We start from the raw sequence: 13,467 nt of genomic DNA, 5'->3' as shown, positions 1-13,467 counted from the left end.
TATATTCCCAGTGAGTGAAGACTGCCAGGCAATGTGTGTGCGCTAAGGGAAGCCATGCTCATTTGACTCAGTCATTGGTCCTGACCCCTCTCCGTCTGTGACCCCAAGTCTAGGCCCGATGGCTGGCAGGTGCCTGCCCCCCTTGGATCTGGTGTTCAGCCACTAAAGAGGCAGAGCCAGGCATATCTCTGTGCAAAATTTCTAGAGGAAGCCAGCCAGTCACGGGATGAGGAGGAGAATTTGGGCCTCCGGGGCTCAGACAGGTGACAGGCTTCCCAGGCGGCTGGTCTGGCATAAACTAGGAAAGCCTCCACATGGCTGCAGTTGGGGAGTTTCTTTTCTGATCATTAAAAGCTCGTCATCTCCCTCCTTGGTCGTGTTCCTGTCCTGACCTTGCCACATTCCACAGCTCTTCTTTCTCTCCTGTTAATGTGGGCACCTCCCAAAGCAGGAAGTGGTCTTTGTTTTCATGACCTTGTGCTGTGATTTGGGTTACATGGGAGGTGTCCTGAGAGAAACATTTCCAAGGAAGCCCTTGAGATGCCCACATGGATTGCCCCACCCTCAGTGGACTCCGTGGGCACCACTCTCGACTCTCAGTGGCTTGTGCAGTCTCTGCCTGCCCTGTGCTGCAGAGTAGGGGCGAGTGTGTCAGCTTGCTTCTGCCACTGGAGGAAAATCTTCCCTTCTGGGAGGTCTGTCTTTGGCAGTTTGCTTTTGCTGGATCCGAGGGAACATTTCCACATTTGTAGGCTGAGGGGGACCTTCAGGCCCCTGAGAGTGACAGGCCAAGTGGAAACAGCCGGGTGCCTGAATTGGCACACTTGGTATCTTTACTTCCATCAGCTCTGATTTACCAAGGGTTGCTAGTCAGGCCTCACGCCCGCAGGGAGGCTGGGTTGGAGCTCTGTTGAGTCAGGCCAGCATCAGCTTCTTGGTGTGAAGCAGAAGGGGCAAGTCTTGTTAGATTCCTATCTAACCCCTGCCCCCATTCCAGGCGTATCACTTCCAGTGTTCCCCGGGAGACCGAAGCATTCAGTTAACTAGCCGCCAGAATCACAAGTCAGATCTGGCGGATACCAAGTTGTTGATAAGCCAGGCTGGCCTGCTTCCCTAGCACATAAAGTGGCATTTACTGGGCACGAGCTCTCAATGGCAGGTGTGAAATCTGAGCCCATAGGAGCTGTTTTGCTTTCAATTAGGAGACTGGAATTCATTACTGTCCCAGGCGGTTGAGGAAAAGCCGATTTGGTCACAGCTTAATTAGGCAATCCAGTGCGAGCTGTACTCAGGAGTTGCCATTTTCTCTATAGCAGTTTAGTCACCTTTACTAATCAGCCTTAAATAATTAAGTTGGGCAGGGTTATTCAAGATTCCTGCTTACCAAGGCAAAACAGTCACAGAGAAGGACCAGACTTGGTGTGATGTGGGGGCGTGAGCGGGGTGCTCCTGAAACAGACTGGAGGAGCTGGGCATTAGCACAGTATGGAGACACCCTCCGGGGAGAGGCCTCGGCTGGGAGGATATTAGAGGGTGTCATCTTGCTGGCTGGGGCAGTGTCACTGGCGCAGGCTCTGTTCATTATGGAGTGGGAGGCAGTGGCAGACACACGAGAATGTGGCTCTAGGCTTTTGCACAAGAAAGGCTGACCTCTTCTGCATGTTTTACACTCGAAGAGAAAGGTCCTCTGCCTGGGACTTGCAAGTGCTTAAGCTTAGGACTTTCTCTTCATGCTGTTTACAGAGAAATGGGTCATCGGCCTCCTCCTCAGGCCCACCTCACAGTGGTTTTCCCTTTAGGCTGTGGCATCCTCAAGCTGGCAGGCAAGGGAGAAAGTGCATCGGGTGGAGGGAAGGTTCAGGAAGCATATTTCAGCAAATGGAATTCTCCTTTTATTATTATTTTACTTTTAAAGAATTTATATTTACCGACTCTTAAGTGTGATGGCCTGTCCCATGGGACACTGTCCCTTTACCTGAGGCCCATATGGTATAGTTTTAGCTTCTATGATAAGTAACATCTGTGCTTGTCTGACTTTTATGATTCTTACACAACACACTCACTCTAATACTGAATTCTAGTCCCTTTAGTTATGGGCTCTGTACATCATGTTCTGAGGTATATAGCATCCCCATCACAAGGGTTCAACTACCCTTTACTTACTAGAGACGTGAAACCAGTTTGCAGACAATACCTCTTGGAGATTTGGGTGCCGGAAACCAATTCTAGCCCCGATACGTCACTTCCTCTGCAGAGAGGAGCCTAGTCTTTCCTTATTTCACAGTGGCTGCACCTGGTGTAACCATTCCTCACCGGCAGTGCCTGCCGAGGAGGCAGTGGACGTGGTCGCACATAGCCCCATGTTCTGAGGGACAGGCTGGTCCTTAATCCTCTGCTGCATCATGGGATTAAGTAGGGGCAGGCGATACTGGGTAGAAACTAAGGTGTGGCGAGCAGCTCGCTCAGGATTATCCCGGCATTGGGAGGTGTTGGGCGGCTGTGTCCTCCATCCTGGATGTTACCATTGCTCATCGCCACTTTTCCACCAGCTCGCCGCTTTCAACACAGCACGTGTTGACAAATTGCTGTGTGTGGTGGCTTTAGGTCTGCTGACTAACAGTTCTGACTGCGGAGGGCCTTGTTTCCTACCTCATCTGCTAGGGCCCATCAGGGCTGGAGCTCATGGGGGCTGCACACAGCAACATGTAGTCCTTGGCCTCTCCTTCAGGCAGTCGCCTTACGGTTGTCATGTCGCAACTGTGTCTCCCTTTCTTCTGATTTATCCTGATTTGGAAGACAGTCCGTGCTAAAGCTGAATATTTCAGGGAACGTTTTTGTAGTAAATAAACCACTGGCTTCAGAAGGTCTTGCCCACTGAGACAGACCGTGGCTAGAACTGAGTGACCCCCAGATTACTGTGACTCTCCCCTTGCTCCCCCCTGCTCTGTCCTGTCCTGTGAGGACCCTTCCAGGGCCTGCATGACATGCAGTGGGATGTTCTTTCCAGGCTGACGGACAAGACAGTGAAGGACTACTCTGCCTATCGCTCCTCCCTTCTCTTCTGGGCCCTCGTCGATCTCATTTACAACATGTTTAAGGTAAGGATGCCATTGGAGGCTCAGCAGTGTCTGAGAGTCTGCCAGGGTGTCAGTTGATGTGTCAGTTGAGGCTCTGACCCTGCCTCAGCCGACAGGTGGCGGCTCCTGCACCAGCCTCTCCCAAGAAACCAGCGCACCCACCGTGGGAGGGATTTACACCCGCCTAGACCCTTGCATGTCTGTACTCACTCCACCACCTGGTCTGGGGCCTGCTGTAGACCTGCTTCTGCAGGAAAATCTTCCTCCCAAGTCACCTTTGTGTGCTCTTGTTCCCCCAGTTTCGATAACTCCGTTGCCCTGTTGAGTATGACTTCTTCCAGCCCAGCTTACACTCCTCTCTGCCTGGAAGGAATCAGGGTTTGGGTGGCTCCTTTCATAATCTGAGTGAAACAGCTCAATTAAGGCATCTTGACGAGTCTGTTTTCTCTGGGGAATGCAGGTGTGACGTGTGGGGAGGAAAGAATGCAGCCGCTTGTTGTAGCTTGTAGGTCCAAGTGACCCAGCGTGTAATAAAGGGGCTGTGAGAGGAGTGAAGTGAAGTTTATTGTTCCTGGCAGCAAAACACATCCTCCAGGGAAAACTGATGTACACAGGAGGGCTCTCCTTTCACGGGCTGACGTGGCTGCCTGACTCGAGGCATGAAGTCATCCCCCCTCACCCCCCGGCCTGTCTCCTGTTGGTTCTTGTAGAAGGTGCCTACCAGCAACACGGAAGGAGGCTGGTCCTGCTCCCTGGCGGAATACATCCGCCACAACGACATGCCTATCTGCGAAGCTGCTGACAAAGTCCTGAAGACCTTCCAGGAGGAGTTCATGCCAGTGGAGACCTTCTTGGAGTTCCTCGACGTGGCTGGTCAGTGTCAAGGTTCTGTCTCTCAAAGATCTTCTGTAGCAAAACTAGTTTGTCTTAGTGGGACTGGCCATAGCTTATATCTTCACATGTCAGATAACACAGGTGAGAACTCGCCTGTCGGCCACCAAAAGATCTGGAAGCACTGATAATGAGAGCAGCAGCTCTACACTGGGCTGCCCGCTGCATTTCCCTGTCTGCAAGGCAGCCCTGGGTGAGGTAGGCCTGTGGTCATCCCCACTTTGCAGAGAGGGTAACAGAGGCGCTGGAGATTAACTACGTCTACAGTGGGGCATCGCTGCAAATTGGTAGGCCCCCTTGTGATTCCTGGCTTTTCCTGACAGTTCAGGGAAAGACCGTGGAGCTTCCCTGTCTTTCTCCTGCCTCTGATGTCACAGCTGCCCCTGGGGAGATGCAGAAAAGTTCAACTCTGGTTCTTAAATGGTGATCATCAAAACACCAGAGCAAAGAGCATCTGTGACTATAAGAATAGGACAACACTTTGAGCTCTTGTCATATGAGACATCCTCAGACAGTCCTTATCCCTCAGCTAGTAAACATGAAGTTCATTGTCTTTCCTGTGTACAGATTCCTTATACAATAGACATGTATTTTAATTGCACATACATTAAAAGTTGCTTGGATTTCATAACCAAGCATCAGGTGACCACAGGGGGAGGTGACGTGGGCCGCTGCCTGGGGAAATACACCTCAGATCACAGATCTTGGTGCCCTTTCGGGCTGTGGGCGCTGTTGCCTTACAGCCCTTGCCACTGCTGTCTGTCCAGTGTAGGGCTCCTGGGGCCAAAGCAGAGGGTCCACACCAGCCTGACTCGTGAGCTTATGTTATTTTCCCCTGACGTTCATTGTGGGAATGCTGTGACGTGTAAAGAAGCGGGGGAAACATTTCCCCGATCCCACTGATATTTTTCTGTTTGTCTTTGTCCTCTGGGAACTAAACTCTCAAGGGTTTGGAATGATGCTCTGTGTGAATTTCTCTTTCCTCCCAGCTCAGCCCCAACTGATGGAGTTCCCCAAAAGCAGTGGTTCTCAACCTTCCTAATGCCGAGACCCTTTAATACAGTTCCTCATGTTGTGGTAACCCCCAACCATAAAATTATTTTCGTTGCTACTTCATAACTGTAATTTTGCTACTGTTATGAATCGTAATGTAAATATCTGATATGCAGGATGTATTTTCATTGTTCGCGACCCACACGTTGAGAACCGCTGTCCTAAAGCCTAGGGCTTGCATTTTGTCCTTTGCGGTGGCCTTGGTGGGAGCTGTGCACTGGGATGGCCTTTGTGGGTGCCCTCCGTTATCAGAGGTCATGTGCTAGCCCTCCTACCCGAGGTTCCTTTGTTAACTTCACCAGGTGCTCCCACGTGCATCCTTCAGCCTTGACTTCCTACCTTAGCCACTCTCCCTGCTTTCTTCCCAGGAAGTGACCCCTACAGATACGAGGTAGCCTGTGTATTTGTATCCTCAGGGCTGAGCACTGTGTTTGTCACCCAGGGGTCTGGTGAATGTACTAGTAAACCAAGACTGTCCATGTGAATGTAAGAGTCTGAATAAGAGGAGGGGGTGGGCCAGGCAAGGAAGGTGGTCAGCTCAGTTCAGGGCTTTGCATCAGCCCCGGGACTGGTGGCAGCACCGCGGCCCGAAGCAGGGGAGTGCGGGAGGCTCTGGCCTTGACTCGGAGGGCCTGTTTTCACAGTGTGACTTCATTACTTTGTTTAAACTGGTAGAAAATCTCAGAACATCAGGCACACCCTATTGAATGCAAGGACAGAAACACCTCCCAAAACCAACATGGGATGGTGCCACCCTTCCCTGCATTGCGCAGAGCTGGGGAGAGGATTCCCGTTTGCATGCTGCCGGGCCCTGGGGGGATCACCTGTGAGGGAGCGGCAGGGGCAGCGGGGGACCTGATGCTGATTGAGCACCTTCTGTCACTGGCACTTCCACAGACATGCCTGACGTCATCCCCACAGTGATGAAGCAAGGACTCGTCACTGTCCCTGTGTGATAGTCGAAGGGACGGAGCTTCTGAGCATAGGCAGCCTGCTCAAGGCCCGGGGCTGGTGGCTAAAGCGCCAATGCGCCCGGGCCTGTCCCCTTCTCGGTCCTCCACCCTCCAGGGCGGTGCTGTGCACCTTTCCCAGTCCAGGTCCTTTTGAGAATGCAGGGAGGGCTGTGGACACTTCCTTTCCATTTACACTGTGGTCCACGGACCGGGCTTAGAACTGCTCCAGGGAGGTGGCGGGCCAACCTCTGCCCCTGTGCCACCCTCAGACAGACAGCCTCCTCTTCCAGAACATGGCGCCGTGACTCTCGCCCCAGTCATGGCCGAGCCTCCAGCCGCAGCTGTCAGAACTTGTTGGAGTACAGTGTGTTCTCTTCGAGGATGCGGCAGCCATGACTCATGGGCTGGGGCCATGCGGTCCTGCTCCTAACAGCCTCTGCCTCTGTTTCCAGGCCTCCTGTCAGAAATCACCGACCCAGAGAGCTTCCTGAAGGACCTGTTGAACTCAGTCCCCTGACAGCCCTGGAACCGCTGCTGACCCTCTGAGCTGGCTGGCCTCCGCCCTCTGTGTTCTTCCCTCCTGTGCATCGATCCCCACAGGACGCTACACCAGTACCCCCTCCTCCCTCCCTCATCTTTCTCGGAGTGGCTTGGGGTTTTTAGGCTTCCTGTTTTATCTTGTGTGTGTGGTGCACTAGCTATGAAGTTGTTTGTAACCCGAGCCACGGAAGGACTTGTACATACCCAGGAGCCATGAGTTGTCCTGGCCAACTTAATACTTGAGTGTGCACATCTTGAGAAATAAACGAATGACTTAATACACATTGAAAAAGAAGGTGTTGGCTGCTGCTTAAACCCGTCCTTGGTGTCACGGGCCACACTTTCCTTGGCTGCCCAGCCCTTCCGATGTCAGTACAGGAAGACGGGCCTGGCAGAGTCGCCATCTCTGGGCCTCTTGTCGGCATCAAAGGGAGCCTCTCTGTTTCTGGCCAGCAAGTCGGGGCACCGCATTTGATGAATATGATCTTTCCTAAAACAAACCCCTTGGCCTCTCTCAATTTTGGCCTTAAGAGCTGGAACCCAAAGACACATGGAGCTGGTGGTTTTCTAGCCCTCGGCGGAGGGCAGGCCCCGTAAGGCACTAGGCTTTCTGCAACAAGCGCATCGACACTCTCCTGCCCGCGGCAAATCGGGGATCCTTGGGTGACTCTCTTCGGGGTCACAGCTTAGGAGAGGGCCTGGGGTAGACTTAGAGTCAGAACAATGAGCAGCTGCGCTTTTCTGCACTTCCCTCTGCTGGGCCCAGTGTGCCATTATTTCTAGCCTCTCTGACAGCCCTTCAGGAAAGAGCCAGTGTCGCTTGCCAGGGGCTGCCCACCGGGCTGCCAGGGCGGCAGGTTTGTGCCTCTGACGCCGTGTCCTCAAGCACTGTGGCTCCTGTCCCTGGGGCCTCAGGACCTGCCTCCCCAGCTCCTGGGCAGCGTTCCTCTAGTGAAGCAGCGAGGCTGACCCAGATGGCCCCGGGAGGAAGAGCTCACCAGTGCCGTCTCCTCACCTCCGTGACTGCTCTGCCGCTGCTCCTCCGAGGGACAGACTCCCCTGTCTTGATGTCCAGTGTATGTGGCTCCATCTTCAGGCCAGACCATTTGGGACAGGAGGTTCCTCCGGGCCCATTTCGGAGATTTCCACAGCCAGGACCTCAGGCCTCTTCCCAGAGCCTCTGATGAAGTCGCCACAGGCAGGCGTGAGTGCCGTGCTTGGGGCCCACCCAGAGAGACGAAAGGCATTTGTTGCAAGAGCCCCGCTGGCAGCCCTGGCAGACGAGCGTGTGTGATTGTGTGCACAAGTGCACGTTGGCATTGGCGCTGGCATTGCTGGGGCGATGGGCTTCTGAGGGATGGACTTGGCTGAAAAGGGCGCAGCATCGCCCAAGCCGTGTCAGGTGCTCACTTCGTTCGGCTCCATCGCCTCCTGTATGCAGTCTCCGTGCCTGTACGTGGGAAGCTGTGTCCACGGGCAGGGTGGTTGCCAGACTTACATGAGATTATCTGCCTGCTATGTAGTAAAAAAGTGGCTGCTCTTACCATTAATGAATTCACTTTCAGTCTACAAGATTCTGACTCTTTCCTTTACCAAAGCTCCATGTCTCCGTGAGGTCCAGACGTGTCTGGAGGAGGCGGATGAAGGATTTGGGGACCCTGACTTCATACACCGAGTACAGCAAGCTGATGCCCTCTTGCGGGCCCCTCGTCTCCCCTCGTCTGAGGGTCTCCCTGAGGGGCCATTGCAGCGGAGTGGCTGTTATATAACATCGTGGTAGCGAATAAACTTGGCAGCTTCTGGGACGGCGAAGGGCGCGGGGAAGGTGCGGGGTGAGCAGTGTTACGCCTGCTTACCGGGTGCCGGCTTGCTGTCCGTGTGGCACCATTATAGGCTGAGCTGTGTTCAAAGGTTCACTTAGGGGCACTGGTGTTGACGTGGGGCCTTCGGGAGCTTAACTGTGGCCTGGTGCTCATGGCAAGGCGTTCACTTCTTTTTTTCCCTCTGTCCTTCATTTCTTGCAAAGTCCTCAGAGAAATTTGGCCCCAACCCAAGTCCAAGCCTCTTGTTTTCACTGTCCCAGCTTCCCAGTGCTGCCGTCCCTGACAGACGTGCAGGCAGGGGGGACTCGGAGCCCAGGGCTGGCACAGCTGCCCTGAAGGACACCAGGCAAAACTCAGTCCCTTCTGTCCGGAGCCGTCTAATCCCTTCTTGGGTTCCTGTCTTTCTCAACAGGCGCCCCCAGCAGGGAGTTGATAGGGTTCCAGACTGAACTATGCCTGCTGATTGATGGCTGCAGTGTTTAAGCCCCCCAGTCTGCATTCAGCTGGAAGGCTGGCACAGAGATGCCACCACCTTCCCCCTGGAACGCTGAAGCCTCGTGTGCCTCGGCTTTCTCGGTCTCTCCTGGCGCCAGCTTCTGAGTTCAGTCTCTATCAGGAGGCCCCCATGAGGCCCCTCACCCCCAGTTTCGTTTGCTATGACACCAGCGTCTGTGCTGGGTTCTTTACGCTTATTTCTCGTATCGACCCTGAAGTTAGGTGGTGGTGTTCTCACCTTCAGACGAGGAAAGGGCTCCAGAGGAAGGGACCTGCCTGCCGGGAGCCGGGCACTGAGGTGGGCGTGGGACTCGGCACAGCTCCACTCACCACCCCACTCGTGTCTTCAGTGTCTGCCTGGCGCAGGTGCCCCGCTGAGTGTGAGTGCACAGCGGGGCATCCACAGTCTGTCCTGTGGAGCTGAGATTCCCGTGAGGGGCAAAGGCAGAAAGCGTGCCTGTCCCAGACCAAGCAGACCCATCACGTGAGCTGACTTAGTCCTGTGTTGGCCACCAGATGCGGGCATTGTGGTGCTGGGGATGCGCCAGGCTCTGGAGGGGCCAGCGCTGCTGTTGGCCGAGGGCAAGTCTCCCCACCTGCCTGTGAGGGTGGGAGTGAGTGAGCTAACATGGGAGAACATCCTAGAATTGGGCAGGGCCTGGGCCGTCCGCTGTGGCTCCAGTGGCCAGTGTGGGCATGTTCCCGTGGAGAGGAACCGCAGAGTGGCTGAAGGGAGGAGTCGCCTCGCCTCACCTCCCGCTGTCAGGACAGGCGTTCAGCTGCGGCCCGTGCACACCCCCCCCACTCGTGCACACATACACACATGGCCCAAGCACATGCTTGCTGCACTCGCACGGAGTCCGTTGCATGGTGATGCTTGTTTGTTCCCTGCGGTTATTTCTGTCTCTGCTGCTCCATGGTCCCCACCCTGGGGGCTACTCCCTCTCCTGCCCATCCTTGTCTCTTGTCCCATCTCGGAGCCTGGCCCAGGCTTGTGTGCTGCCAACTCGCCCCCTTGGCTCCCGGACAAGCCTGGAGCGGCTGCAAGGCGTGTCCAAGTGCAGACCTGGCTCCTGCAGCTCAGGGTGTGGGGACCTCACCCCCCGCCCCCGCTCCAGAGCACTAGGGCTCAGCCTGGGAGGAGTCTGTGCCAAGGACCCTGGGGCTGCAGCAGCCAATGCCCCACCCGTGCTCTTTGCCGATTTCTGAGCTTTGGGGTACACTCTGACCCCATTGTTCTAGGGCTGGGACAGTGCAGTGCAGAGAGAAGGAAGGACTTACAGGGTCCCCAACTCGCATTTCCCATATCCCAGGCCAACAGGCTCCGGGCACAGAGGCTTGGGGCCCTCCAGGCCTGTCCCCTGAGCCTGTGAATTTCCAGGTCATGGCTGATACTGATGAGAGGAAAGGGGGGGAACAGGGATAGGCGTCGGGGGGGGCCCTCTTTTGGGAGAGAAAGTGGCAGGTGGAGTTGGCAGTATCTGGTACAGGCCCAGCATCTCTGCCCACTCTCCTGGTCCACACTGGGCTCTCACAGCCTTGTAGGTCTCTGGCCACTGTCCATGCGCCCCTGACCTTGTACCATGGGAACTGACAGTGCAGGCTGGTTCTCTTCATGGTGCAGGACACCGAGCTTTCCATTTGCTAACTCCGCAGCCCTCACTCAGGTGGTCGTTGAACACATTTAAGCAAACTGGCCCTGACTTGTGGAAGCCTCTCCACATCTGTGGGAGAGGCAGGACCCACGTGCACGTCCCCCCTGCGGGGGCCCAGGGAGCAGCAGGTGCTCCTGGAAGTTGGGGAGAGGCTGGCGTGTTTGGGGACCACGGTCAACAGGCCTGGAGTGAGGGGAGGGGGCATGGGGACTAGTGAAGAAGCTCGTCCGTGCGCAAGAGGAACATGCCTCGTCGGGTTAACCAAGGTGCTTGCGCAGCACCTGGCACAGAGGCGGCCACGGAAACGTGAGCTGGAGGGGATGCGTGACTCACCCCAGAGGGGCTTTCCCGGAAGTGGTTTGGGCTCCATCTGAGGAAAAGGCCGCTGACGCAGAGTTCCTGCAGTGACAAGAGCTGTTTGGAGGTAGTGAGCCTTCTGTCGCTGGAGGCATCCAGGCGGATGCCGCACGGGGTGGTGCTGGGCGGCAGGGGCAAATCAAGGGCTTTGAGCCTGAGGTCCTGGTTCTAACGCTGCCTCATCCAGCAGGCCTTGGCGAGCTGCTTCCCCTGGCAATTTGGGGGAGCCCCCAGGAAAGGCGGTGAGCGGGGCTGCCTCACGGGGTAAGGGTGGCCATGCTTCCACAGTGCCCAGCTCGACGTGGGTGCCTAACAGGTGTGGGTCCTGAGACGCGCCTCCCTGAAGTGGGAACGGAGGCTCCTGACGAGCCTTTTGGGTCCTGCCAGGAGGTGCCCAGTCCCCTCCCCCGTACCCTGCCCCCCAGGTGGGGCTGGCTGTGGTCAGAGTGGCCACAGGGAACCTGAGGGGAGGCAGTGGGCAGAGGAGAGCTCGTCCCCCTCCCCAGGGTGTCCCCAGCACCTCCGGAGGGCCTTGTAGGGCCTGGAGCCTGGGCTGTGGTGGTCTCTCTGCCAGTGACGCCGAGGCAATGGTGAACCGATGGGCAGGTGGGGCCCAGCCCCCGCCAGGCTCCCTCAGTGCTGAGTGTGTGCTCTGGGCAGCTCCCAGCTGGGACAGCTCTCAGGACAGGACACATGTGCAGGGATGTTCTCCCTTCAAATCCTGGAGGCGGGAAGGGGTCCTGCGGGTGGAGGGTGCATAGAGAGCTGTGCATTAGCCACTTGGGATAAACTGAGACCCACAGAGGTAGGGAGTGTCACAGGCTCCTGGGCATCAGGCACCTTGGGGCACGCAGCCTCACCGAGGAGGCCCCAGGGTGTTCAGTCCTCACAGCTGCCCCGAGGCCGGTGCTGGCATCATCCCATTGCACAGATGAGGACACTGAGGCAAAGCAGGGGTTCGAGTCCAAGTCCATCCAAGGCCACAGTCCACGGCTGTTATCTCTTTGCCACCTCGTCTCTGTCCTCGTCCCAGCTGGACACCATGTTGGGAACGTCTGGGGTGTGTGTGGGGGGGGAAACACAGAGAACTTCCTGCCGTCCCAGAGGCTGACCTGCTGAGCGTGGCCGACCAGTTCCAGGAGGGTTTCCAGGTGAGCGAGTCTGGCCCGCTTTGCGCGCCTGTGAGTAAGAGGGTGAGTAGGAGTGGTTAGTAAGAGTGGTTAGTAAGAGTGGTTGGACATTTGGACATTTTAAAGGGTTAGAAGAAAGACAAAAGAATTTGCAGCAGCGGCCGTATTAGGCCCACAGGGCCTGTGTGTGACTGGCTCTTCACGGAAAGCGTCTGCCGAGCCTGGTGCACTGCGGGATCCACGTGGGCTAGGGAGGAGACGCCACCCGAGGACCACACCGCGCCCGCAGCCGTCTGAGTCCCTAAAGCTCTCAGCCGCCTGTGTCCGAGGTCGCCCGCTGGGCCTCGCCTTCCTGGGAAACCCCGCAGGCTGACTCCCCAGCTTGTCCTCGGGGCCTCTCGCGGGGATGGTGCCCAGGCTCCGGCCAGGGCTGGGGCCAGACGAAGCCGGGACCAGCGATGAGGGTGTCGGTGTCACTGGGACGCGGAGCAGCTGAGAAACTCCAGCTGTGAGGGTCAGAAGCCCCAGTGCAAAGCCACCTGGACAGTTAAGGGAACCTGCTGTTTCCCCAACAGCCAGCCCAGAGGGGCGACCCAGGAGTGGTTGATCAGGGACTCGGCCAAGCCTTAGGGAGAGGGTCTGCCCCCAGGCTGGCTGCCCCCCACCTCCCATGAGGCTGCTGCCTCGGGGTCCGGGCATCGCATCCTGACCGTCCAGAGAAAGACAGGGCACGCTGATCCCTGCGCCTGCTTCTCAGGAAACCTCCCCTGGGAGCCCCAGAAGCTTCCCCTTGCGTCTCAAGGGCCCCTCTCCACCTCTGCTCCAGTCCTGTCCGGAGACACGGATGGTCCCGGGTTCTCATCCCAGCTCCACCCCCACCATTGCCTTGGGGCCTCAGTTTTCTCGTCCATGAAAAGGAGCAAAGAGCCCCGACAGCAGAAGTAAATGCGATTATGCCCGCTAAGCACCGAGCAGGGCCACCCACATCGTTATCAGGCACCGGTGCCCATCCCAGGGCAGGCCAGCAGCCGCCCACAGACCTCTCGCTGTTCAAGGTCTCGGCCCGCATCCTACAGAGCGAGGGGAGGACTGACTGGTCCCAGGACTGAGCTAAAGCACCGCAGGGATCTTAGGGAGGGAGAGCCCACATTTGCTTGGGGGTGGTGTGCATGCTCCAAGGGGGGACTTCTTGGAGGAGGTGACATTTGAGAGGGGTTCCTAGGTGGAGGGAGCAGACTCTCAAAGGGGCAGGGACAGCTGTGGTGGAGGGTGTGTGGAGGAAGCCAGCCCAGTGTAGGCTCTGTCTTGGCAAGGCCCCAGGAAAGGCCAGATGCCAGGTGTGCAGGTGGTGGGAGCCAGGAAGGGTGCAGGGTGCAGCTGGAGGTGGTGGGAGGCAGGAGGTCAGTGAGGGGGGGATGGGGACGAGGGGAGGCTGGGGAGGGTGGCCTGGCCACAGTGGACAGGGCCCCTGTGTGATCCAGGGCACATCCCTG

The 13,467-nt window shown here is 56.8% G+C and overlaps 1 protein-coding gene across 6 annotated transcripts in view; it reads left to right on the top strand.

Annotated features, from left to right (window-relative positions):
* The window catches only part of UBR4 (ubiquitin protein ligase E3 component n-recognin 4), a 133,463-nt gene extending 126,654 nt beyond the window's left edge, over window positions 1–6,809 (top strand). For all 6 annotated transcript variants that reach the window (XM_070404214.1, XM_070404211.1, XM_070404213.1 and 3 more), the window contains 3 exons: window positions 3,008–3,098; window positions 3,788–3,950; window positions 6,427–6,809. In XM_070404214.1, coding sequence (XP_070260315.1) covers window positions 3,008–3,098; window positions 3,788–3,950; window positions 6,427–6,491 — 319 coding nt within the window. In that variant the 3' untranslated portion in view covers window positions 6,492–6,809. The remainder of the gene's footprint in view (window positions 1–3,007; window positions 3,099–3,787; window positions 3,951–6,426) is intronic.
* Window positions 6,810–13,467: the final 6,658 nt, after the last annotated feature.

The sequence above is a fragment of the Myotis yumanensis genome, unplaced genomic scaffold (genome assembly GCF_028538775.1).
Source record: "Myotis yumanensis isolate MYYU_CA2020_CCGP unplaced genomic scaffold, mMyoYum1.0.hap1 SCAF_2, whole genome shotgun sequence".
Lineage (NCBI taxonomy): Eukaryota > Metazoa > Chordata > Mammalia > Chiroptera > Vespertilionidae > Myotis > Myotis yumanensis.
This window is presented reverse-complemented; position numbering and strand designations above follow the sequence as displayed.